At 37.7% G+C, this 27,675-nt stretch overlaps 1 protein-coding gene across 6 annotated transcripts in view; it reads right to left on the bottom strand.

Annotated features, from left to right (window-relative positions):
* Window positions 1-27,675, bottom strand: part of cul9 (cullin 9) — a 50,566-nt gene that overhangs the window by 5,911 nt on the left and 16,980 nt on the right. For 2 of the 6 annotated variants that reach the window (XM_084093904.1, XM_084093900.1), the window contains 28 exons: window positions 26,961-27,162; window positions 25,501-25,691; window positions 25,225-25,421; window positions 24,788-25,025; window positions 23,499-23,604; window positions 23,194-23,421; window positions 22,797-22,887; window positions 21,844-22,015; window positions 21,156-21,261; window positions 20,972-21,067; window positions 20,687-20,862; window positions 20,462-20,595; window positions 18,691-18,876; window positions 18,458-18,487; window positions 15,807-15,937; window positions 15,344-15,526; window positions 14,028-14,185; window positions 13,568-13,766; window positions 12,019-12,190; window positions 11,147-11,292; window positions 10,923-11,052; window positions 10,173-10,375; window positions 8,752-9,011; window positions 6,427-6,799; window positions 5,237-5,377; window positions 3,656-3,820; window positions 1,917-2,080; window positions 1,175-1,268 (listed from right to left, as the gene is read on the bottom strand). In XM_084093904.1, the coding sequence (XP_083950030.1) occupies window positions 1,175-1,268; window positions 1,917-2,080; window positions 3,656-3,820; window positions 5,237-5,377; window positions 6,427-6,799; window positions 8,752-9,011; window positions 10,173-10,375; window positions 10,923-11,052; window positions 11,147-11,292; window positions 12,019-12,190; window positions 13,568-13,766; window positions 14,028-14,185; window positions 15,344-15,526; window positions 15,807-15,937; window positions 18,458-18,487; window positions 18,691-18,876; window positions 20,462-20,595; window positions 20,687-20,862; window positions 20,972-21,067; window positions 21,156-21,261; window positions 21,844-22,015; window positions 22,797-22,887; window positions 23,194-23,421; window positions 23,499-23,604; window positions 24,788-25,025; window positions 25,225-25,421; window positions 25,501-25,691; window positions 26,961-27,162 (4,672 nt within the window). Of the gene's footprint in view, window positions 1-1,174; window positions 1,269-1,916; window positions 2,081-3,655; window positions 3,821-5,236; window positions 5,378-6,426; window positions 6,800-8,751; window positions 9,012-10,172; window positions 10,376-10,922; window positions 11,053-11,146; window positions 11,293-12,018; window positions 12,191-13,567; window positions 13,767-14,027; window positions 14,186-15,343; window positions 15,527-15,806; window positions 15,938-18,457; window positions 18,488-18,690; window positions 18,877-20,461; window positions 20,596-20,686; window positions 20,863-20,971; window positions 21,068-21,155; window positions 21,262-21,843; window positions 22,016-22,796; window positions 22,888-23,193; window positions 23,422-23,498; window positions 23,605-24,787; window positions 25,026-25,224; window positions 25,425-25,500; window positions 25,692-26,960; window positions 27,163-27,675 lie in introns of all 6 variants that reach the window. The other 4 variants (XM_084093903.1, XM_084093899.1, XM_084093901.1 and 1 more) reach the window with 3 other exon arrangements.

Below are 27,675 nucleotides of genomic sequence, written 5' to 3'. Positions count from 1 at the left end.
TAAAACAGTGTTTCTCAATCGTTGCAAGTAAGTTGTGTGGCCAAAAAAGAAACAACAACAAAAACGTAATTGTAAATGCTTTTCTTATTTTGACAGACGCGTGTGAAAGCTGTTGACTTTGGTCAGACGAGTTGAGGACGCGTTGTCCTGATTCAGTATCTGCTGTCAGATGAGATGTTGTCAGGCTGTACAATGGCCATGATTGTTTTGAAGTTGTATCTGCATTGGTATTTACAGACTGTTTATTGCAGCTCAGAGGTGGCATGAATGCATCTACACTGCAATTACAATTACATAAATAATGCCATGAGATTAGTGGCTTTTAAATGGGCATTAAAGAGTTAGTTCACCCTAAAATGAATCATTTCCTCACCCTCATGTTGTTTCAAACCTGTATGATTTACTGTATGATTTAAGATAATTTGAGAAACGTCTCAGTATTTTTTTTGTTCATACAATGGAAGTCAATGGCAACAAAAACAGTTTTATTTACCAAAATTCTTCAAAATACCTTTTAATGTTTCAAGTGTTTTCAATTTTTACACGGCTCTGTGGAATACTTGATTCTGATTGGTCAATCGCGCCATAATGCATAACACAGGCTCATCCGGGTTACTGAAGTCAGCAGTGCTGAAGTCGTGGAAGTTTTGTATTTGGTGAGCTAATAAAGTATTAAAACTCAGTCTAATCAATATTTTGTGTACAGTTATTTAATTATGACATCCAGTATCGTGGACTCGCTCTCTCTTGTTTCATACAAACGCAGCTGCTGCCATTTAGTGACTATTGTTTTGTACACTGTTGGATTATGAGATACAAACAAGTATGAATTTAAAACAGTTTAATCTGAAATCAATATCTCTTATCCCCATAATTATTTATGTGGGGAAATGCTGTGTAATAAGTGCTATGACTGTATACCGTATCTCTTAAATGTCTGTCTAGTTTGACTGATTCTCTCAAAATAACCCTCTTCAGGCTGATTAAGTCATCATCACCCTGTCGGGGGTTATTTTCAGAGAACCATCGGATGTACATTATCCCTTACATAATGTTTCACCTGGCCGTAAGTATTTTAACTTAACTCAGAGGGACAAGACTGGTTTATCTGCAACCTTATTTCACAGGTACATCTACAAGATCATATTGCAATCCGTCTTTTGAAGATGCTTACCATGGCTGAGCAGTTATAATAATCCTTATGTGTTGGCTTCCATGGCTTCAGACATCTCCAGCAAAATCCATGATTACATTTGGCACATGTCATACTACATGGAGATAAATATAAAGTAGAAATTCAGTATTAAAGTTAACTGTTGCATAGTTCTTCAATTTAAAACAAAAACTAGATAATACACATTCTCTGTAGGGATGCACGATATATCGGCCACCATAACGGTATCAGGCGACATATGTATATCGTAATCGGCCCGATAAGAAAATTTGGCCAATATATTAAAGGCGATAAATAATTGGATTTTTCCTTCAGCTGAGAGACTTCAGATGCGCACTGTTCAACATGATGGTTTTGAATTGCTTGAAATATGGAAAATACAGTTTAGTGCATCACAAATCTGTCATATAGGCTACATAAAATTATAGTGAGAACATCAATATAATTATGCACTTGGGACATGGATATTAATGGTGAGGCTTTTGCTTTTGTAATCAGGCTCTCAAATTATATAAAAATTTGGGTTTAGATTTATCGGCCAATATATCGGTTATTGGCTTTTAAATATTAAGATTTATCGGTATTGACCAAAATCTGAATATCGGTGCATCCCTAATTCTCTGATTTGATGATTTCATTATAAACAAAACAAAGGTATAACAAAAAGCAGTTTAGTTAAAAAAAGTCAACAAAGCAATTAGACATCTTTAAGCGTTCTATAGCGGTAGTGATGTACACTCACTGTAGGCAACCCTCATTCTTCTCAATCTGAGCCTGGCAGCTGGGGCATCGCTTGGATATAAGTTTGGCCAGATGTTTACTCTGTGCTTCCATACTCATTCCCTCATAATAGCCTCCATCATCCATCCATTGGGACATGTGACTGCAGCTGGCTGGGTAGTGCGCCTGATGGTTGAACGAGAGATTGAGGCGTGAGCACAGATTACAGCACATGCACAGGTGTTAATCTCACTCATTTCATAAAACCAGGGCTTACTTTTAAAGCTTATTGGGTGTTTCTCACAATACCTACTGTATGTAACCACCTCATAATTTCCATTATTAACTGTGGAAGATTTTTTATTAAACCGAATATAAATGAATCATATGATCAATGTGAATATAGCCATTTGTGTTAACAAGTTATTCTACTATTATAGTCAAATTTAACTGTGTGTGTAAAGGCCTATAAGAGAATGGACTGTTCTCACATAAATTGATTTGCCATTAAGAAAAACCATGAGATAATCTCGTGCTGACATGTGATGATGAACTGTGCTGTCCTCTTTGTGCTACCATCATATGAGTAAACATGTGATGAACTGAGGTCTCTTGTTTTCACAATATAGGTTGGGGCCAAATGTTGATAAACAATATTGGAGTACATAACATTGACTTGGATTAGAGTACTCTCAGCTATATAATAATTATATAACTGTTATATATAACTCAGCTTTATATCTCTGATAATAGTCTATCTTCAGGGATCAAAACCAAAGATTTGGAGAGTGATCTTTTACAGAGGCAGCAAAAGCCATAAAATCAAAATGTACTTTTTTTTTTACTGTATTACACTAAAATAATTACTGCAAAAATCGTACAAAACAACGATACAATATTTTGTTTTCTTATTTAAATCAGCATAACTTAAAAGGCAATAAAACAAATACTACCATGATCTAAAAACAATTTGTAATTAAGCTTCATTGTCGCAATGCAAATCATCTTAATGGTCCTAAAATATTACTAGTCAAAAGTCTGGAACAATTCAACTTTTATGCTCACAAAGGCTGATCAAATATAAGGTAAAAACTGTAATACTGTGAACTAGTATTAGAATTTAAGGTTTTCTATTTTAATATATTTTAAAATGTAATTTATTGATCTAAAGCTGAATTTATCAGCATCATTACTCCAGTCTTCAGTGTCACATGATCCTTCAGAAATCACTAATATGATTTGCTGCTCAAGAAACATTTATTATTATTATTATCAATGTTGAAGACAGTTGTGCTGCTTCATATTTTTGTGGAAACTGTGATGCACTACCATTCAAAGTCTTCTAGGAGCAATAAAAAAGGAGAAAATATATACATTAATACTTTTATTCATCAAGGATGAATTAAATGGATCAAAAGTGACCGAAATATTTTGTACCATTATAAATGTCTATACTATTTCAATTTTCACATAAATAGTATTTGATAGTAATAAATTACATTCTACAATAAGTTAAAATAGGAAACAGTTATTTTAAATTGTAAGACTATTTCACAATATTACTGTTTTTACTGTATTTCTTTTATCAAATAAATGCAAACTTTTGAACAGTGGTGTATAGTGCTTAACTTTCATTACACAAAATGCATTTATGTATTTTCAGTTGAATTATGACCAGCACACATTCTCAGCACGTTTCTCTACATCAGTCACTCTTTGACAGTACTCATGAAAGACTGTAGCAGTAGTTAGGCCGATCACCTCTGGGAAGTTACAGCTGAAACAGGAAGACCAGCAGCACTTGGAGCAGGTTCCCACGCCGCCGATGTTCTCCTTGCACAGGATCTGGTCACAGCCCTGAGGGTTGGTGCACCAAGTCAGGTTGGAGCAGCTCTCCACGAAGCCTCGCAGAAGAGCACTGTCGTACTGCAGGAGAACACACACGAGACAAACTCATTCTCAGGTCACTCCACACACTGAGTGTGTGTGTGTCTGTGTGAGTGTGAGAGAGAGAGAGAGAGAGAGAGAGAGAGAGAGCGAGTGAGTGTGTGTGAGAGTGAGTGAGTGTGTGTCTGTGTGAGTGTGAGAGAGAGAGAGAGAGAGAGAGAGAGAGAGAGAGAGTGAGTGACAGTTTGTGTGTGTGTGTGTGTGTGTGAGAGAGAGAGAGAGAGAGCGAGAGAGAGTGTGAGTGAGAGTGTGTGTGTGTGCGTGTGTGTGAGAGTGAGAGAGTGTGTGTCGGTGTGAGTGTGAGTGTGAGAGAGAGAGAGAGAGTGTGAGTGAGAGTGTGTGTGTGCATGTGTGTGAGAGTGAGTGAGTGTGTGTCTGTGTGAGTGTGAGAGAGAGAGAGAGAGAGAAAGAGTGTGTGAGTGACAGTTTGTGTGTGTGTGTGTGTGTGTGTGTGTGTGTGTGTGTGTGTGAGAGAGAGAGCGGGCGAGCGAGAGTGTGAGTGAGAGTGTGTGTGTGCGTGTGTGTGAGAGTGAGAGAGTGTGTGTCTGTGTGAGTGTGAGAGAGAGAGTGTGTGAGTGACAGTGTGTGTGTGAGAGAGTGTGTGTGGTATGGCGTGTGTGTGAGTGTGGTGTGTGTAAGAGGCGTGTGTGTGGCGTGTGAGTGTGGCGTGTGTATGAGGCGTGTGTGGTGTGGTGTGTGTGGCGTGTGTGTGGCGTGTGTATGAGGCGTGTATGAGGCGTGTGTGTGGCGTGTGTGTGAGTGTGGTGTGTGTAAGAGGCGTGTGTGTGGCGTGTGAGTGTGGCGTGTGTAAGAGGCGTGTGTGATTGTGGCGTGTGTAAGAGGCGTGTGTGTGGTGTGTTTGAGTGTGGCTTGTGAGTGTGTGTGAGATTATGAGGCGTGTGTGAGTATGAGGCGTGTGTGTGGTGTGGTGTGGCGTCTGGGTGTGGTGTGGCGTCTGTGGGTGTGTGGTGTGTGTATGAGGCATGAGTGGTGTGGTGTGTGTGAGTGTGGCGTTGTATGAGACGCGTGTGGTGTGTGTGAGTGTGGCGTTGTATGAGACGCGTGTGGTGTGTGTGAGTGGCGTGGTGTGTGTGAGTGTGGCGTGGTGTGTGTGAGTGTGGCGTGTGAGTGGCATGTGTGTGGTGTGTGTGTGGCGTGTGAGTGTGGCGTGTGTATGAGGCGTGTGTGTGTGGCGTGTGTATGAGGCGTGTGTGTGGTGTTGTATGAGGCGCGTGTGGTGTGGTGTGTGTGGCGTGTGAGTGGCATGTGTATGAGGCGTGTAAGAGGCGTGTGTGTGGTGTGTGTGTGTGTGAGTGTGGCGTGTGTATGAGGCATGTGTGTGGTGTGGTGTGTGTGTGTGTGAGTGTGGCGTGTGTGTGTTGACCCTGCACATACTTTGGCAATGGTGTCCTTATCAGTGAGGATGTTGTTGAAGAACTTGGAGGTCGGCTGAGCCCGACAGTCTGTGATGGGACAGTCGCAGTTCATGACCAGATTCTGTTCGATGCGAGCACTGAGGTACTCCTGCCAGCACGACTGATGGGAAACAGAGATGGCATGACAACACAACTGTAAACGCACAGTTCAGCATAGCGTCACATGTAGCCAAAGATATTAGGGTATTGACCAATACACATGAGCGATGCTGACATATTAATGAACGTCAGCTACTGAATATGAATCATAGCTTTACATAAAATACTGGCACTGGAAATCATTCAAAAGTTTGGGGTTGGCAAGAATTGAATGAAAGTCGTCTCTTATGCTTACCAAGACTGCATTTATTTGATCAAAAATAGGGTTAAAACCAAAATATTCAAAAATATTATTACAATAGAGTGGTGCAGGTATGACATCAGAACCCAGACTAATTATTCGCCTAATTCGCCGCTGGTACCTTCGAGATTTTCGTATGTTTTTTTTTTAATTTATGTCTAAAATAAAGCCTGTGGTAAACACAAGTTGACTATACTTTGATGTTTTGTTCTACAACATATATCGCACGCACACATAGCGAAAATGCGAATTTAGAAGCAGTTATGTTCATTTTTAATAAGTAACTTGATAAGACTTGGGCTGCGAGTGTGTGCAGTGTACGTTGTAAAACAAAATGTCAAAGTAGTAAGTTATGTTTACCTCAGGCTTTATTTTAGACATAAATAAAATTATAAAACCCATAGGAAAATCTCGAAGAAACCGGCAGTGAACTAGACTTCCGGGTTCTGATGTCATACCTGCACCACTATTTAAAACAGCTTTTTTTTTTTTTTATATATTTTAAAATGCAATTTGTTCCTGTGATACAAAGCTGAATTTTCAGCAGTCTTCAGTCACATGATCCTTCAGAAATCATTCTAATAAGCTATTTTGCTGCTTAAGAATCATTTCTATTATCATCAATGTTGGAAACATTTGTGCAGTGTAATACTGTGATTGATTCTTTTAATTTTTTTTCATGAAAAGAAAATTATTAAAGCAGCATTTATTTAAAAAATATTTTGTTTGTAAAAAAAAAAAAAAAAAAAAATCGTACTGCTCCCAAACTTCTGTATGGTAGTGTATTCTGAGAAGAACCGCACACTCACCCTGCAGCAGTAATGCATGCAGCAGAGCATGGGAGGGGGGTCACTCTCTTTGGACTGGGAAAGGCACACGGGGCATTGGGCCACAGGGCCCGGGGCCGGCTGGGGGTTGCGGATCTTGAGGCCGGCAGCCAGGACCAGGGCGTCTGGGTCGTCAGTGTAGCGCTGGATCAACAAGTCCACGTTCCATTTGCAATGTATGAGCAGATGCTCGGCCCGGTCCAAATCCAGGCTCAGGGTTCCGGCCACCTGCTGAACGGTGCGCTGCATCAGCTGCTTCACCTCGTCCTGAGTCATCGTGCGACCCATGGAGAACAGCACCGCCTCCAGCACGCCGTCCTCCGGGTGCTGCGGGGGAACTATGAGGCCTCCCAGGCTGCAGAGGGAGATACACACACACACACACACATAAAATGTCATTATATGGACTTGAGACAGATGAGCTTCTCAGGGAAGAGCATTTTGATTCTTAACAGCAGGCCCAGACAGAATCTGCAGACCTTTCCACATTTCCACATGGAAACATTAATAGCACTACAATTTCATTGGTAGCTGAAAGAATTACTAGTTTTCCAATTCTGTGGACCGCTGCAGTGCTGTTCCATGTGGACTTGCTCATTAACATTGACCACATAAAAGCTACAACATTTATCCTCATCAAATATAGATTTGAACTTCCTGATGTTCATCAGTTTTTAATAAGGAACCAGCAGAATGATTTATCTGTATTGATATAAAAATCATAAAATTTGTATGAAATATCAGCTTTAAATTTTTTCAAACTGGCACATCCTGAATAAATTTAGGGATAAAACCCTCTTTTAGATAAGTATGAATGTGTGAATTACAAAATACTGATTCATACAGCTAAATAAAATGACTCATTACTTTTTACATAGAATAAATGAGCAACAAACATGATTGAAAATTTAAAATATCTTTATTTATTTTTTTATGTATTAAACATAAATGCCTTAAATCACCTTTTTCAACATATCTAGCATATCTATGCTAAAATTCTGTGCTGAAACATAAGTATTTGATTTTTATTTAAAAAAAAAGTGGACAAAAAGAAAGAACAAATTCTTTAGGTTTAGTTTACCCAAAATGTTATTTTCCAAAAAGAAAGTTCTGTCATCATTTACTCAGATGTTATTCCAAAGCCATAAGACTTTTGTTCATCTTCAAAACACAGATTTAATTTAGTCCTTTATACATGTGCTCAAACGCTCTTGTTTGACACGCAACAACCAATGAGGTTTGTATATCGTCACTCAAGTACAGTTCAGCTGCAATTGACCATAGTTGATGTGCTCTATGCATGTGCATTGATCAATGTTTATATGTGAATAAACGCCTAAATCTTCAGAAGATCTGGATTAAACCACTCAATTAATATCACTTCCTTTTATTATGTTATTCTGAACTTTTACTGAATACATGAAAGTTTTAGTTACATGGACTTTCAAAGGAGGGAGATTAAAATATAATATAATATAAAAAAAAAAAAATCTTCATTTGTGTTCCAAAGACAAAGGAAAGTCTAATGGGTAAATGACAATGCACTAACCCTTCAACTACGGCACAGGCAGGAAATGAGCTGCCTTCAATCCACTGATGATCACAAATGTTAGTGCTATTTAAAATAAGAAAAAGAGCATCTTTTAAGGCATTCCATTGGCCGACGCCAACATTCGCACTGACCCATGAGGAATGGACTAGATCTGTCCTTGCGTAGGTCATAGTTAGTGCAACTGCAGAAGTGAAATCAGATCAAAACAGATAAAGTAAAGACAAGCAGCAAAACACTTCCTGTGCCAACGTGAAAATCCTGCCTCACACACAGACTGATCTGAGAACTAGTGAGCTGCCTTGCTGTCTACCTTCTATGGCACACAAAACCTCTTGAATGATTTGAATGCTCTACATGGGCAGCGGCTCCACATACCCCACAAATAGCTCTCTGCATGAGACACTCAACTGATTCCAACAGTGTTTGATGTTAGTTAACGACAAAACATTGTTATTCATGCTGCACATCTTCCTAAATAGCATCATGAGCACGTGCGTCTAGGTAGGCAGCTCACTAGGTTTTGGAATGGAGCAGCACACACAGGAAATTTGAAGAGCTTACAAAAACAAACAAAAGAAACCGGACAGACAAGCTACTCGCCCGACGAGAGCAACTGTTTGGCATCAGTGCATCTCTCGTTTCAGAAAAAGAAAAGCCCTGAGAAGGGAGGGGAAAAACTTCAATGAAAGCCACGTTCTTCGCCTCCTTTCTTGCACGCGGGTCTAGGGTTCAAGGGTTAAGGGTCATCAGCACACCTGGTGTCGGCATTGCTGCCGCCGCTGCTTGCGGAGCTTTTTTTCCCGTCGATCTTAAAGGAGAACTGCGCCTGGCCCTTTCTAGGTGTGGTCGGGTCCTCCATCAAGAACTCCACGATGTGTGGGCTTTCCTCGTTGCGTCGAAGGTAGCCTTTGTTGAGGACATGCATGATGCAGGACAGCACGTCAGTCGTGCTGCAGCTGAAGCGAACCGAGGAGCGAGTGCGATCCGCCTCCTGCTTCTGACACCTGTCCAACACCTGCAACAGCACAAGGGACACGCAAAGAGCACACTCTCATCTTCAGTTACATGCGTCAGGTGTTTCAATGATCACATTTGTTCATAATTAGAAAATCAAAAGAAAAAAATACACATAAATAATTATGTTTTATATAAAAAACAATAGTCTGCTTTCAAGAATATTGATATAAGAATATAGATTTAAATTATGTCAATTTTCATGAAAATGACCTTTTTTTGTGTAAAAATCAGTTAAATCAGCATCAAAAGCACTACAACAAATGCGATCATTATGTAAATACTTTTCTATTTGAATATTTTATTTTCTTCTTGCATTACATTAATGAGATTTTTTTTTCACATTACAGTAATAATAATAATAATAATAATAATAATAATACAAAGGAAAATTAGGGCCCTATGAAATAGGTTTTATTTTCTTCCAAATTACACTAAAAAATGCTGGGTTGTTTTAACCCAATTTTAGGTCAAATATGGACCAAACATTGGGTTAAACAGCTGGGTCTGTCCATATTTGACCCAAATTTAGGTTGAAACAACCCAGCACTTTTTATAGTGTACGTTTACATTTTTTTTGGATTCAGTTTTTTTATATTTTAAATTGGATTTACTGTACAACAGTAATATATTTCTGTCAAGTTAAACTGAACCTTTATTTTGACAGGTTGCAGTGAAGACCTTTGAGTTTCTTAGTTTATGGTATAATTTTTTCTCAAATGAAACGGTAAAAAAGTGACTCTCAGAGTGGCTCTGGAGATGAAGTTCATGCATTTATATTCTCATATAGTGAGGCGGCGGAGGCTGAAAACACAGCGTGCGTCACGTGTGTTGTGTTGTAAATTAAACCACGCATCTGCACCATTCATTCATACAGAGATGCAGAACTATAGACACTAGTCTATATCGCGATTTGATTAAGTGTACTGACATGCTTTTTATTTGTTCAGCAAACATTTGACAAATTCCAGGTTGTACAGTCAATTCAGTTTTTATGACTGGATTCCGCGAGTACTAAAATAGGTCTCAAGCAAAACAATCTCTATTGATTTTGCCATGAACTATGATCTGGACATGATCTTTACAGGTTTGTGAGTATTGTTTTTTATTAACCAAAGGGCAGCCTATAGGTCATGCACTCTTTTGCAGATCCATACTTTACCTTAAACACCAAATTGTCAATATGCATCTCCTTCTCAATCTTCATGATCTGCACAATGAGACAGTAGACGTAGTTCCTCTTCCTCTCTAGTGTGAGCGCAGCATCTTCATCCACATTCAGGTAGGTCTGCCTGGGAAGCAGGTAATGGTAACCGTGTTTGTCTGAGCTCTGCGAGAGGGACTTCTTGTTCAATCTCAGGACCCCTGAAAAGACCAATCACAGCGCTTTTTCAATTCAATTCAAAAGTGTTTTTGTTCATTCAGAATTCAATACTCAGTGACTCAATTCAGCGATCAAAAATACAGTAATATTATTATGATTATGTACAATTACAATTTAAAATAACTGTTTTCCATTTTAATATAGTCAGTTGAATCTTCAGTGTCACATGAGGCTTCAGAAATCATTCTAATATGCTGATCTGAAGCCTAACTATTATTGATTATTTATAATTATTGAGCTTCAAATTGAATTCGCCATCACAGGAATAAGTTCCATTTCAAAATTAATTCAAATAGAAAAGTCATTTTTAATAGTATTTCACAATATTACTGCTTTTACTGTATTTTTGATAAAATAAAAAAAAACTTAATTATTCTAAAATTTAGACCAGTAGTGAATATGATTCTTAAAATGCTTCCCCTATTGTATTCTAAGCGAGAAGAAACTTATTTAAGAATCGTATTTCAAAATCAAGGAGGATTTTTATTGGATGCGCCTTCTCATTTTGCTATTATGAGTTCTCCTCACCTTTCATGGGGTCCTCGCTGCAGTCGGTGTGCGTGAGAACCCCCTCCTCTGCAGTGAGAGGTTTGAGGGCATGGCTCAGCATAGCGGGTGAGAGACCCGTGGCCTGTTGCAGCATCTCCACACTCACATCCTGCAGAACAGCAAAGAAGTGAACACTGAAGCTGAAGCTAGCTCATATTAAGATTCATATCACACCTAGGTATGCATTGATCTTGAAAGAATACCTCATGTTGGTTGAACTGTAGCAGGATGTACATCTGCAGTGTGGAGACGTAGAGAGTGCAGGAGCCGAACTGAAGCTCAGCATGACCGAGCCACGTCCACTGCAGCCGGCGGGGCTTACTGTGGGTCAAGCTGTACATGCGCTGACCTGCAGGAGAGAGAACGCATACAGATTAACATTCAAACTACAACAGAATCACCAGATTAAATGCCTGCATTGCAAGAGATTACATATCAGCAGGGTTTGAAATTAACTTTTTCACCTACCTATATTATTACCTATATTATTTTTTTATTTATATACATACATACATACATATTAATACAATTTGTAATGGTAAAAGTTTACCAAACATGCATGTATGTATATAAATAAAAAAATAATATAGGTTTCATACGTTAATTTCTTATTCAAACAAAATCCTGTCATCCAGCAATTTCCTCCCTTCCTCTTTCATTCTCATCCTTTTCACTAAAAATGTGTTTTAGGTGGACAGATTAATACAGTACAAGTAGGATGTTGGAAAATAGCCATGTCTTTCTGTTAACCAAATGCTTTTTAATCTTCGCTATTGCTTCAATGCAAATGAACAAGCGCGCCGTTATTTGTTGAGTAGTGACGGGCATGTTTAAGTTAGCCAGATATGCGCAGATTTAATATATCATGATGATTCGCGAGTTGAGTATTTGCGCTAAATCTGCGCAGATTTGGCTTAAACGAACTTCCCCAGCAAAGTAAGTAAACATAATAACACGCCAAATTGGCTAGTGATTGACAGCGTTACTCGCCACAGTTGATTTTTACCCGCATTTGTCAGGTTGGCAGGTGTTAATTTCAAACCCTGCGTATCAGTACTGTGGAATTTCAACTAACCGTTTGAGTAAAACTCTGTGAACTCAGCCAGGTAATTGCAGAGTTGAGCAGGGAAGTGTTTGCTGGGGTCCTCGAGGTAGCAAGGAGCTGAAACAACCCAGCAACGTGGGGACAACACCAACACTTTCACGTCACTCTCTTCCTCGGGTTCAGACACGTCTTCATCCATCATCTGATCAAAACACGATGAATAACAAAATGCACTATTATCATTTAAAAGGACCAAGTGATTCTACAACAGGGATGGGCAACTCCAGTCCCAGAGGGCCACTCTCCTGTTTAGCTCCAACGCTAATCAAACACACCTTAACAAGATAACGTCTTCAGGATTACTAGAAAGCTACAGGCAGGTGAGCTTTTATCAGGATTGAAGCTAAACTCAGCAGGACCGAAGTTACTCATCCCTGTTGTTAGAACAGTTTCCCAAACCTGTACTGGGGACCCCCCCACCACTTCACATTATGGATGTCTCCCTCATCTAAAGGCCAATTCACACAGCACCGTCAGACGGCAACAGACACTACGCCGGGTTTTGCCAGATCAGCGCGTCTGATCACCCGCTGTTGGGGTCTGTTGGAGCTTGTTTTTGCTGATTGATCATGGTGAATCAGAATTTGAAAATATCCGAGAAGTGACGTGCTGTAATCCAGTGTTGATCTGCGTCTGTCGGTTCAGTGTGAATTGGCATTAACATGTCTGATTCAACTCATTAGTAGAGACTGCAAGACGTGAATTGGGTGTTCAGTGGTGGGGGGGTCTTCAGGACAGGACTGAAAAGCATGGTAGCTTGTTTCCACAATGGAATAAATAAAAAAAGCAGCCACAATTATGACTTTTTTTCCCTCACGATTGTGACTTTATATCTCACAAGTCTGACAGAAAAGTCAGAACTGCGATATATAAACTTGCAACTACTGGAAAAATTTTCAGAATTGTGAGATTAAAAAGTCGCAGTTACCTTTTTTATTTTGTGGTGGAAACATACCATAAGACAGCCTCTTAGCATCATGCTAACATTTATGTTGCCAGCGAATTTTAGCGCAGGTAATACAAAAAAACTAAGACGAGGATGCAAAAAAGAGTTTTTAAAACATTTATGATACAAGCCCTCGTGTTTTATAGAGCTGTCATTGTAATACTTATGAGCTCTGACACGTCACTGTCCTTCACGGACTACCTTATGCAACTGTCATGATAATGTCAGGTATGTAAAATATTTAAAGTGACTCCCATGAGCGCAGAATTGTGACAAATGTTGATCTAGAGTGACATAATTCGCATTAACTCTGATATGACTCTTCAGACTGCGGTCGCATTACAAAACATCCGACTTATATCAGATTCAGGTCCACATATGAAAGTGGCACATATCAGAATTGAAAATATCAGATTCCATGTGGTTTGTGCTGTTCACACTGTCATGAGAAAAACAGATCAGAGTCACATGCGAGCCAAAAAAAGAAAAAAAAAAGAAAAAAAAAAGCGCCTTAACCAGCAATACAATATTTGCCATTTCCTCGCTCTTGCATAAGATTGTTTTATTAGTCACCTCCTCAAAGTCCTCCAGGTTTTTGTCCAGCTGCTGTAGACGGTAAAGATGAAACTCCTGTTGAAGCTCCTCCGATTCACTGAGGTTGGTCAGCATCTGCTGTGGAAACCGGTTTGGAAAGCAGGTACCGATATGCTCAACCACGGCGGTCTCCAACCACACCTTCCCCTGACCCAACAACCGATCACCCAGATAGTACCTGAACACAGAGGAAGAAATGTGCAACGTGAAAAATGGGGTGAACAGAACCATATTAATAGCCTGCATTTTCCCAGAGAGATTTTCTTGAGCCTTGATATTTAATTTACTGGTCAACAAATGGCTGTTTGGAAGATAAAATAATTCAGCTGAATGGGGGGTAAAAATTAATATAGCAAATATTATAAAAATGTAGAAGAATATTTAGATGATTGTATTAACAATATCACTCAGCCCAAGTTAGCAGCAGCTGTTTTCACACCTGTAAAAATGCTCGAAGGTGTTGGCCAGCTCCAGACCGGAAAGGAACAGCATTGGCTCCATAAACTGCTGAAGCTGGTTCAAGGTGTCCACATTCCCAGAGTCCCCTCCACTTTCCTGGATCATCTTGTCGATGTACTGCGCAAACCGTTCACTTACCTTCAAGGAAGTTATTGAATAAATAAAATTAAATGAAAAGAAAAGAAATTCAAACTCTCATTGCAATGAAAAACATCTTAAAAGGTCCAAAAATAGTCTTTAATATAAAAATATTAAATGTATTATACAGTACAGGCCAAAAGCTTGGAAACATTTCTATTTTTAATGTTTATGAAATAAGTTTTTATGCTCATCACGCCTGCATTTATTTGATCAAAAATAGAGAAAAAAACCCCCAGTAATATTGTGAAATATTATTAAATTTTAAATAATGTTTTTCTATTTTAATGAACTTTAAAATATTATTTATTTCTGAGATGCAAAGCTGAACATTCATTAGCCATTACACTCCAGTCTTCAGTGTCACATGATAATAAAATGCTGATTTGATAGTCGGTTATTATCAATGTTGGAAACAGTTTGTGCTGCTTAATATTTTTTTGGAACCTGTGATACTTTTGTCAGGAGTCATTGATGAATAAAAAGTCAAAAAGAACAGAATTAATTCAAAATAGAAATATTTTCAAACAATATAAATGTTTACTATCACTTTTCTACTAATTTAACATCCTTGCTGAATAAAAATATAAATTTCTTTAAAAAAAAAGAAAAAGAAACCACTGACCCCAAACTTTTGAACGGTGGTGTATATTGTTACAAAAGATTTAACTTTTTGTTCATCAAAGAATCCTGAAAAAAACACTAAGTAGCACAACTGTTTCCAACATTGATGATAAATCAGCATATCATAATGATTTCTGAAGGATCATACGACACTGAAGACTGGAGTAAAGCTGCTGAAAAATCAGCTTTTCATCAAAGAAATAAATTATATTTTAGTGTATTAAAATAGTAAACCATTATTTTATGTTTTATTACATTAGTAATAAATAACTTTTTTTCACAATAACTGTTTTTTCTGTATTTTTGATCAAATAAATGGAAGCCTGATGAGCATAAGAGACTTCTTTCAAAAACATTACAAATAGAAGTTTCCAAACTTTTGACCGGAACTGTATAAAATATGAATATAAAAAAAATATTTACATTTACATTTAAAATAATACATTTAGATACATTTTTTAATAATATTAACATAAAAACATATTTAAAACATAATTTTTTTTAGTATTCAACAAGTATTCCCTGTTGACTCACGTGCATAGCGGTGAGAATGGAGAGCTGGAGCAAGGCAGCAGAAAAGCCCTGGCGGAGAGCAAGCACAAAGGCCGTGTGCTGGCCAAACAGCTCCTCCATCGCATTCTTCAGCCGGAGGAACATTCCCCTGTAGCGTTCTACGAAATCAGAGAGGCTGCATGTCGAATCTAGGAAACACTTTACCTGGAAAGAGCCAAACAAAGGTCCGCCAGAATTATAGGAATTGATAGGCATGATCTGCATTTGTACAGTTCATTTTAGGTTTAGATACACATCTTTTTATTCAAGTAACCCGAAACATGTACATGTGTAGTTTGTGCCGTAGGCCTCGGCAGTAAATTCCACACATTTTTGTAGGATTAGTCACTTGTTTGTTCAGGTTTTCTGACTACTTTCATCTACCAAATAAAAGGGTAGTAGCTCCTTTTAACACATTTTGCCAAAGTTAAAATAAATATCTAACCTGTCGCTGAACGACACCCTGCCAGCACAGAGCAATGCCTGCGATGCTGCTAGTATTCTTCACTTTTGGTTTGGTAGTGGATGAAGTTGAGCTTACAACATTTGTTTCCTTATTCTTTCCCTCTTTACCATCTGTAACACAATAAAAGCACATAAATACTCTTGACAAGTTACTGCAAATGTCAAAAGAATGTTCACTCATATAAAATGGCTACCAACCAAACAACAGCAAATGCAATCTGCCAGCAATTTGGGTTGCACAATCACAAATGTTGTGATTCTCAATTTGAACTGCAATATGAAAAACATCTCATGTATTTGTTACTTGGATATCAAGACGAACTAAAGCATGAACTATATTGAAACCACAGCTTTCAGGGTCGTGTGTTTTCAAATACTCAGGGCTCGCAAAATCGCCTGCCCAACGTCCCGGGGCTATTGTGTTTTCCAGTCGGGCTACCAAAATGCATAACCGGCCTGCCCGACGGGCTATCTGAAATAGTGTTCGCTTCAGTCTTGTTATAATCAGATTCAGCGCGTTCTTCATCTTCAATCCGCCGAGCAGAGCGCACGTCAGAAAGAGAGGACAGGGTGTGTGTGTGTGTGTTTTCATCTGAGTCTCATTGGTCCGTCACTGCTCGTCAATGTCAGAATATTTGAGATGACCAATCAAATCAAAGTAGGCGGGATTTATGTTCACAGAAGCTACGGAGCGTGAATTTGAGCAGAGCGACTGACGCTTCAGTTAACGGTCAAGTCGTGCGAGATAAGATGCAAGTAGCTAAACTAAACATTTCACATTTGACAATTTTTTAGGTCATAAATGTGAAACGAATGACAAAAATAAATCAGGCAAACAATTTCGTTTGAAACAAATATACTTTTGTCGAATTTCGCCATTTTGAACTGAAAATAGGCCTATGTAATGTGACTCATGTAATGTAATAATTAGTTTACTGTCATTGTGAGGGGACAAGAAACATTAACAAAGCCGTTTTCATCATGTTAGGCATCAAATTAATAATGTGTACATGTTGAGAACTAATATAATACAATTTGTAAAATTAATAATGAATGTGTACATGTTGAGAATTAATATAATACAATTTGTAGCCTTCAGTAAATTAAAAAAGTTCAGCTTTAGGAGGGTAAGAGACAGGGCAAGATGAGAGAAAAAGAAAGAGTGATGGATAAGAAGTGAGAGCAGGTATTGACAAATAATCTACTGTCCGCTGACATGGTTTTAAAGCTATTGTTATCCAATTTTTTTGGCCTTCAAAACATCTTAAAATGCACATATGTAGATCAGAGAAATAAAAAAATTCTCGGGGGAGCCCCCGAAACCCCCTAACTAGCCTACCTCACATTCGGACCTCAGTGATGATAAAACCCTGCCATCTGCATGTTAATGAAACTAGTTAATAGTGAGCAATAGACCCGAAACTAAAGTGTTACCTTTTTTTTTATCATTGGGGGCTGAGCCACAGACACAGACTGATTCATGTTCATACTGGTCACACAAATTTCAGTTCAGTTATTACCAGATGCATATTTGTATTGATGATTCTAATTTGATTATTTTATATCCAATTGTTGATATTTGTGTTTTGAAAAAGTTTTTGATTCATGTTTTGATTCCTATCCAATTTTCTACATTAAAAATTTTCTTTTTATTTGGGCTAGTAAAATTCATTTCGGGCTACCAAAATCTAAAGAGTGCCTGCCCGAAGGGCTACCAGCGATTTTGAAATTTTGCGAGCCCTGATACTGCAAATGACCAATTCCCGTTTATCTCCAAAATGAGTCATGTAATATGGGTGTGTGATTTAAAAAAAATGCAAAAGGCTGATGTTTAATTAAACCTTTAGTTTTGCATGTGCTGCACACTTCAAAGTGAACGGGCGGCATTTTTTTGTCTACTACACATTTTCGAAGCATGACGATATGTTGTCTCAAAGCAGCTCAAATCTGCTCGCTTCATATCTAACTGGGGAGGTGGAAAGTTTGTTTTGCTTTACAAACTACAAATCTAATGTTACTGGATCACAGAAAAGGAGGAGTTGACTGCATGTCATTGATTTGGAATAACGGGAACATAAAAAAAAAAAAAGTCAACTAAAAATAGAAAAAGGATTTCAGTAAAAAGTGTTTTGCATTGTAAATTTTCACTGGGTTGAATTTTGAGGTCTGAGTTTGGTTCTCGTAACAAGACTGGCAGCAGAATGTGGGGAAAACATGACTCATTTTGGAGATAAACGGAAATGGGTAATTTGCAGGATTTGACAACATGTGACCATGAAAGTTTCAATATAGTTCATGCTTTTTCCCCTTCATATCTTGATATCCAAGCAACAAATAAATGATGTTTTTCAAATTGAGAATCACAATATTTGTTACAACAAACAACAATTTTGAGTAGATTATCGTTAGCAAATTGTGCAGTCCTACCAGCAATTTCAATAAGAAGCCAGATGAATTAAAAAACAAAAATAAAAAGACAGCAGAACTAAATATAAATAAATAAATAAATAAAAGGCATTTTGTCATGGTTAGTTTGAAGTTGAGCTGAGCAGATGGATGGGGTGCTGCAAAATACATAAAATGAAGTAAAAATAAAATAAAAATAACATTAGCTCCTACACTATTACTTACTCTTTAAATCTCGGCTTCTGTTGATACCTTCTGAAAACAAGAAAAATACCTTGAAATAGAGAATCTTTGATTTAACACAATCTACAGAAGGTGGTTTAAATTCTGGATTACCAGAAAAGACTTACAAAACAGGACCACCAAATATACAAATATGTCTCACACACATAAAAGTAACCCACAGTAGTGGCACTCCAGTCTCTAGAAGGAACTATTGTAGTTTTGAAGCCACTCACTTGATTTGATGGGAGGTTTGAGCTCTTCTGTATCAACTGTGCTGGTGTCCACATGAACAAGCAAATGAGTGAGACGCCGCACACGAGAGTTGAAGATGGAGGCTGAGCTCTTACACCTCTTGGAGGATTCAGCGTTCTCTAAATACTCATTCATCAACCAAGACAGAGGGCTGAGAGTAGAAGTCTCTGTTATAAAGAAGAATAGAAGAAATTTAAAGGGGTCCTATTATACTTTTTTACATTATCAACTTTCTTTAGAGTGTAATATGGAAGGCATTTTCTGCCAAATTTAAATAAATAAATTAAATGATTAAAATGAAAATTAAAACCAGATTAACAATTTCATTACAGAAAACAGTACGCAAAATATGTGACAAAATTGAGAATGAAATTAAATGATTTCATTTTCACAGCATCCCTGTCAAATTGAAAAATAAAATGCAATTGGTGATTTCACATTTCATTTTCACTACAGTCTCGAGGCAAGACTGCCAATATTAAAATGAAAAGCCAAACGTGAAAAAGAAACTACAAATACAGTTTTTACAATGCTCTTTAGTAAAGCTCACGCAATAATAGTGACAATTCAAATACAAATGTAAATTTTCGTTTTCATTTTAATTCCTCTTTTATTTCACAGTTTTCATTTTCATTTTCACACAACCTGCATGCAAATTCTATGTTAATGAGTGGGTGTGGCTTATTCTAGTAACTTGAGAATTTCATTCTCAATTTTGTCACATTTTTTGCATACAGTTTTCTGTAATGAAATCGTTAATCTGGTTTTAATTTTCATTTTAATCATTTAATTTATTTATTTAAATTTGGCAGAAAATGCCTTCCATAGTGTAAGGGTACTGTTTGAGCATGGAAAAAGGTCTGGAAAGTTACAAAAGTACAAAGTCACTCCAGCGAGAGTTATTCTCTATATGAGTGTCACAGTTCCTGAACTCCCTGAAACACCTCTATTGTAGCATTGAGTTTTCTTCTGGGAACAAACACATCACAATATTCCTCATTAGAATAATTCCCACCCAAGGCATATGCCAAAAAAAAAGCGATGAGGCCCAGTTGAGTAATTTCACATATTTTGTCTTTCAATAATTCAAGCACTTTTCAAGTACCTTTTCATTTACATGGCTGTTTAAGGGTTTTCCAGGACTTAAAACTTCAAAAACTCAAATTCAAGCACTTTAAGCACTTTGTATGAACCCTGAAGAGACATTTCCGAAACATGCTCAAAGTGGTTGACCAATGACACATTAACAGCCGACCAATCATAGCACATTATGCTTTTCGGAAAAAGGGCTTCATAGAGACAACAATGCTGCAACAATGTAAAATATGGTGGTCTTTTTTTAACATTCAAGCCTATTCTAGTAGATGAACCTCATAGGCTATGAAAGTAAAACCTATTCTAGTAGACCCTAAAAATAAAATCAAGACTTTGTAAAATGCCAAAAGAGGTCCCCTTTAATCCAAATCATACTTGAAAATAACATGGACCACCCACAGTTTATATTACACAAATCTGGAGATACCAGATTGATCCAAGCACATTTGAAAATAAAACTTTTTTTCAGTGTCAATATATTATTGTGGTATGATATATTTCACATTAACCCTTCCCTGAACACTATGGACAAAACAAAACAAAAACAGTGGTTTGTCGCATTTTATATATCCATTAGACGGTCTCTTCCTGTCTAAGTGGGCAGCACTTGGCCAGAAGAAAATTGGAGCAGACATTGGTCAGGTAACTGCCGTTTACCTGAGATGGTGATGCTCTGTACGATGGGGGTTATGAGAGCTTCCCAGCAGGTTCGGCCTAAAGCCTCTGCGGCCTCAGCGTCAGGAAGGAAGCGGTCAGCAAACATCTGCTCATGTTTCAGGGCACTGTTTAACCTGAAGCCCAGAGAGAGATGCACATAAATATCAGAGGTTTTCATATAACGTTCTGCTCTATAAATGAAATAACTACGGCAGCAGGTCTCACTTGTTAAAGAGCTGCAGCAGCTGGTTCTTGTCCTCCAGGATCTCCTGGCACCAGGTGTGAGCTTTTGTAGTATAGAAGAGATAAGTGCGGCAGCACAGCTGCTCCTTAAACACCGGCCAGAAAGTGGGCTTTGGTCCCAGAACCTCAAACCCATGCACTCGTGTATCAATGCCACCCTGTTGACAGGAAGGAAAACAATTTGTAAGAGAGGTGGAATAAAGAGTATCTCAGGCTTTATGTTTAATTTCAGGCAAGTTCTGTCACAATTCACTCAATATGTCTGACCTGTTGACATCTTTTGACTCTGATCTGAATGATGGGCCAGAAACGAGTCATATTCTCCAGCAAAACCACATGGCTGGCAGAGGGTGCCACATTTACCTGTTTAACACACACACACAAAAAAGTATCATCTTAATGTGCAGTGTGTAATCATCAGATGTAAGATGAATGAGAAGGGCTTTCTCACAGTGTTGAGTTCAGTATTGATGTTTGTGGGATCATCTCCTCCTAGAACTACAATACGAGCTGGCATGTAACTCGAGTCCTCACTGGCTACAAGCACGGTCAATTGCCTGTGAATGAAGAAAATGTTATTTTTTTTTATCAGTTCCAGTGACAGAAATTAATGTTTACACTTATGGGCAATTCTTGCCCCCTTAAACTGATTTACAGGTGCAATTTATTTTAACCTCTGTAAGGGCAAAATTGTCTCTCACCATATTAAACGTGTCACTTTCAATTTAATCAATACATTCAATTAGTATAAGACACTACGGAGCTGTTATAAATAATGCTGTGAGATAAAGGTTTTAAATATAATATTTTGAATAATAAAAAAAAGTCACTGAATCATTCATTCAACCAATACATTAAAAAATGTCACTTAATATCAACTTCTTGTTTATTGAACTATTGTATAAAATCAATATTACATTTTGCTTGATATTTAGGAAAAACAGCACTCATACTTGTGTGATTACTGCTTAGCTATATCATATGCTATTAATATATAACATTATAATATATAAATTAATTCATAAAATCACATAGGAAAATTGTTGCCACTTTATCTAGGATTTGGGGCATTTTATTAATTTTGGTGGCATTTTTGCATCAAAATGACACTGAAATGAAGAGAAGCTAAGCCAGCATACCTGATGACCACCCCTTTATGCATGTAAATGTTGATAAAGTGGGAGCCAGTACAGCCGTTAGATTCCCAGTAGGTTTTGGGGTTTTTGTCTGTCAGCTTGTTAGCCCGATGGTGATTAGAGGAGACCTCCACCTTCTCCCAGCATTTGTCCTCTTTCAGTTCCACACTGGAGCCTGAAAAAAACATCACACCAATTCAACTAAATCCTAGGGAACTGTGATAGTTATACCTAAACTGGAACTAATAGCATAGCATGGTTATTCTTAAGCAACTGTTTTAAAGGACTATTTTTTTAAATCAATATAATCAGCCAAGAAGAAAATCATTGTTTCCACAATATCAAAATTTATGTCTAAAAACAGATTTTAGGCAAAATGTAAGATCTTTTCTTTTCTATACAACAATGTGGATGTGATTTCTCACACAAAGTTACATTCTGATTTCAGAAAACTTGTAATTCATGATGAAACGGAAATATCAACAGATGTTTTCTCCTATATTATGACATACATCAGTGTGTAACAGATTATAGGGGGGAAAAAAGGAGGCTTGGTTCTACCCATTGGTTGTTGATTAGGCTTTGAGATTGATTGATGATTGAAGTCCGACATAAAAGCATTTTTACCGGACGATCGAGTAAAAAAAAAAAAAAAGTGTATTAAAAAAAAGATTGGATGGATGAATCTTTCACAATAAGATCTATAATATGCTTTTACAAAATCAATGCCTACTTTAGGGTTTTGTGGCACTTACTATAAAAACAGGTCACATGTATAAAAAAAACACAGCTCTGACTTTCTGCCTAACTTGTGTTTCATGGAGACAGAAAAAAAAAAGTAAGTTCAGAAAGACATGAGAGTGAGTAAATGAGTGAATAAATGATTTTCATTTTTGGTGAACTATTGCTTCCTTTAATGACTACACTTTACATCAGTAAATGTTTTATGAACAAACCTTGGCACAAGTTACGCAGGAACACATCAAAGAAGGGAATATTGATGGGCTGATGGCTGCGACGATGCTCTTCAATCTGACCAAGGACCATCTAAAGATGCAAATATGGAGTATGTAATTAAAGGAACATCAGACAAATGTCTATTATTTACACTGATAGTCTAACAAACCATTAAACATGTCATCATTATGTTTTAGGAATCGACCATGTAATAACATGCTGTTTATGTAAACGCCTTCTAACATTAAGGAACAAGTCTGTTTGAGGTCAGGTAAACTAGAACCCAGTGGAATTATATAGGGATTCCTTAAGTCTAATCAGTAGACTGGTTGTTCAGGCAATTAACTAACTAATCAATTTTGCAAAAATCTATTTTTGAACAGGCCTACTTTATACCTGTATGCACCCCGCCAACACACTGGTGGTCATTTTCTTGTAGAGGCTGGCGTACTTCTCACAGTCAGTGATCAGGTCTCGCAGCTCTGTGACCATGAGGAGGCTGGTGCTGTGTTTGTCCAGGGCTTTGAGAAGAGCCTCTTTGGTGCCCAGCCGACACATCACAACAGCATAGTCTTTATTCAAAGAGGCAAGTCGATACAAGAAGCGGATGAACTGCTGTACGACCTGAATGCGGAAAAAAGCGCAATGAAATACTAGCATTATGAAATCATGATCTTATAAAGCTTAAGTAAGAAAAGTACCTCTCTGTCACTGACAAAGGCGGTCATAGATGACAGACAAGGCTCAATACTCTCATGCCACGGCAACAGATCCTCCTGGTAGTTATCCAAGAACTTGTTCAAAATCCTGTTAAATATAAAAGAGTTAGTATCATTGGCAAATAAAGCAATATCACTACTACAATTAAGAACAATACAAAGACAAGTAAACAGTCAGTAATAAAATAAGAACATATAAACACATTAACAATAGCAGAAATAACAGAATCTGATAACAGAAATTGAAATATAAATGTAATCAAATGTACAAAAAACACTGCATTGTTTTTATAAAATATAGATTAATCCTTAAAGTTACAAAAATTATTCAGTCAAGATCAATGAGTGATTTTCTTTGTCTTTTGTAGTTGTTTGATTAACATTAAGCACACAGACGTCAGGTTTATTAGGCTGCTGTCACTTTAAGATCTAAGCACTGATCCAATATACTGTTACACATGTTTTCTTTCTCAACCATTTACGTTCACATTAGACATAAACGCTGTGTTTACAAGGATATTTTGAGAATTTTTGTGTATTTGTCCATTCAAGCAAAAGACAACGTGAAAGAAACTCAATTCAGTATTCACGCACTAGAGGATTCTTGTTTTTTTGTGCGCACAGAAAACAGCATGCGAGTGCTGAAATAGAAATTTGGAACCAGTTCTAAAATGGAACTGATTCTCGATACCGAAATGAGTTCTCTTTCACGTCTTCTTGCACTTTGTAAAAAAAAAAAAAACATTAAAATGCACACACAGCAAAAGATCTTGTCTACACTGGACACAAGCGGCATGACACGATAAAAACCATAAAACTTGTTATAAACAGTGATTCTGTCTACACTGGACACGGCGCGATGCAAGCGACAAATCTCCGACCCTAAACTGATGCCTTGTTCTATTTATGACGTACTGACATGAACGACAAATGCTTTGCAACGGGTGCTGTGTCACGTCTAATGTAGACGGCCTTTAGCTGTTGTGACGCGTCACGAGCGACAATGGTGTAGACACGGTGTTACAGAATCCATGGTTTTTGGAAATCTGGAACCAGTTCTAAAATGGAACCGATTCTCGATACCCAACTCTACTCTAAATGCAAAATATTTAAAATATATTTATTTTAAAAATTATTTTTTAATAAAAAAATCTGATTTTAGGGTCAAATATGACCGAGACATGTTTTTTTTTGTGAGTGCAACCACCTCAAAGTAGCTTGAAATATCTGTTATTTATAACCTACTTATGTTTGAGACCTTTAAAGCTCACCTAAGGATGGAAAGCTGAACCGCCCGATCCGCTCTGTGCTGGTCCAGGAGGCGGATGAGGTCCTGGAAGGTGTCTCTGCTGCGAGTTACCTCATTTCTCTCTTCCTCCAGCTGGGAGGCGTCGTCGCAGAGCAGCTGCTCCAGGGTCAGTATTACCTCTTTGGTGGCAGGCATTTCCTTCAGACTCACCACCAACATCTTTAGCTCTGTGTCTTTAAAGTCATGCTCTTCTTGAGACTCTACGGAGGCAAACAATGCTACATGTTATTCAAAACGAGGTACAAACATTTGTATCCCAAGTCAAGAGGGAATATTTTTGTTTTATTAACATACTGCTTATTACACGGCCGTGGTAATCACAGGGTTTGGGATTTTTCAAAAGCATCTAAATTAAAGCAATTAAACTTAGCAAGCAGTTGCAATAATGCATGATGATACCTTTTTTCTCCAGTTTGTGGACCATGGAGATGTGGTTGAGGGCGATGATGGCCAGCATGCTGTGATGATTCTGAGCAGAAAGGCACTTCTTCAGCGTGGCACTGACATTGCAGGCGACTAGTTGCTCCGCCAGACTCTTGTGGCTGGAAATCAGCATGATGATGACCAGCAGCCCGTTCCGCACAGACAAACCACAGCTGCTTAAATCACAGTAGAAAAATTAATGTGAATTCAGTCAATCATGCTACATCTAAAAGAGAATTTCAAACCTCTTACCCCGTTGTGCCGAGCATGAGGTCAATGGCAGAAGGGATGGCACACAGGAGACCTTTGGAACCTTCCGGTGTAGCAGAGCCTATGCTTGCAAAAATCTCCAGCATCATCTGAGTGCCAGACTCAGAAAGGGGTAGACATGCACCCACACTGCGGGGGTCATGTTTACTGGCACCTGTGATGACCTTCAGAGTCTGGGAGAGAAAAATGTATATTCGTCATCACTCCATAAAGTTTCCATAAAGGTATATTTGCAGTGTACTGTATGTGCCTCAAAAAGACTCTGCTAAATAGATAAGAGGATCGTAAGGAAAGTAATTATTCTGGCTCCAATTCCACTCAACGGTTCTGGTTCCTTAAGAAATCCGTTATTAATATTTCCCCAAAAAAAGTTAAGTAGCATAGGTGCACAAGTCACATTTTATTATTACATTCAGAAATAAAAATGAAGCATTTACAATCATTATAAGCACTATCGAGAGAGTCGAGTTCCAGTGGAAGGGTGACCTATGATGTAGCTCATCTTCTCTTATGTAGAAATCCTCCGACATTTTTCTTTAAAACTTATCTAAGATTTCTAATTCATAACAGACATTTTGTTTTGCTCCATCCTCTGTGCTTCCGCGTTCGCCATACGTCGGGTCAGAGGTCACCCTTCCGCTGGAACTCAACTCTCATGAATGTGTGTACACCTAGGATGGATTAATTTTTCATTTTTGGGTGAACTATTCCTTTAAAGCAAAACTAAAACTACCGCTCACATTTTGTACCAAACGACATTAAATGCATTATAGCAGCATGTTTCAGATGATTAAAAAACTGCAACATATTATATATTTATATATATATTATATATATTTCTAGGGGTGAGGGGTTGCCCAGTCGTCAGATTTCAGATTTGTCAATTGGAGAAAAAAAAAAAGAAAAAAAACACACACACATTCAAAGAAAACAAATATAAAACACAGGCAAACACTTTATCATGAAAATAGTTAAGTGCAAGATGTGCAGGAACAGGAAGAGCACATCCACAACAGGAGTTACACGCTTGACTAGCAAGTCAAGTTCACATGTGCATTTGCATACTTTTTTGCAGTTGTAATATTAAGTTGCATTATTACTTTTACTTTATATCTTAATAATCTCATATAAGATGCGTCTAGTTTATTAACCTGCTAGCAAAGCGCTTCACTTTACCAGAGTTTTTCAGTTTACCTGAGATTTCAGCATCAGCTCCAACAGCAATGATTTGATTAAAAACATTAATGATTTGAAACTATCATTTTCCTTCAGATGTTTCTTTTTCAAAAACATTGAGGCGCATTGTTAATAAGAATTATTTATTTATTAATTATTAATCATTTAATTATATACAATAGACTGCATGAACAATGAAATTCTCACAGCAAGAACATAACTCATGTCCATAAAGGCATAAACACGTCACAAGAATCCCCACTCACCGCCAGTGCGATCTGCTGCACGTGTATACAAGCCGTATACTCCTGCATGCAGCACAGGATGGCTTTAACACCGCCCTCTGTGGCGAAGGAGACCCTCCACTCGTATTTCAGCATCAGACTGCGGGTCAGCAGCAGCGCAATCACAGCGTTCTGCTTGGGCTGACTGCCAATCATCTCCACCAACATCTTTAAGACTTTGTCACTGGAAAAAGAAAAAGTAGTCATTTTAAAACGTTTTGTGATCTAAACTAATAATAATGTAACTTTCATTACGGTTTATGGAACGTAATTTATTACGCATTGCATGTAGACAATCTACCCTTTTCAAAAAAAAATTATAACGCTTTATTTTACAGTGTCCTCGTCACACGTTACTGTAGCAATAACAAATTGCAACTAGCTCTAAACCAAACCCTAGTAATTCTCACCCTATAGTAAGTACATGTACTTAATGAATAATACTCAGTACTTAAATGTATAATTACACTAACAATGAGGACAGCTGAAAATAAAGTGTAACCTTTTAAAAAATAAAGTGTAACCTTTTAAAAAAAAAAAAGTGTTATATAACTTACGTGTAATTTAAATGTTAAATTACAATGAAAAAAACGTAACAATACCACAATGGTATTTGTAAAGGTGGAATCATTATTATGAATTTTTTCCTTTTGCAAATGGGAACGTAAAATTGTATTTGTTGTAGCTTCCTGTTCAC

Source organism: Abramis brama, assembly GCF_963993115.1.
Source record: "Abramis brama genome assembly, chromosome: 19".
In the NCBI taxonomy this organism is placed as follows: Eukaryota; Metazoa; Chordata; class Actinopteri; order Cypriniformes; family Leuciscidae; genus Abramis; species Abramis brama.
Note: the sequence above shows the minus strand (reverse complement) of the source record. Positions and strands in the feature narration are given on the sequence as shown.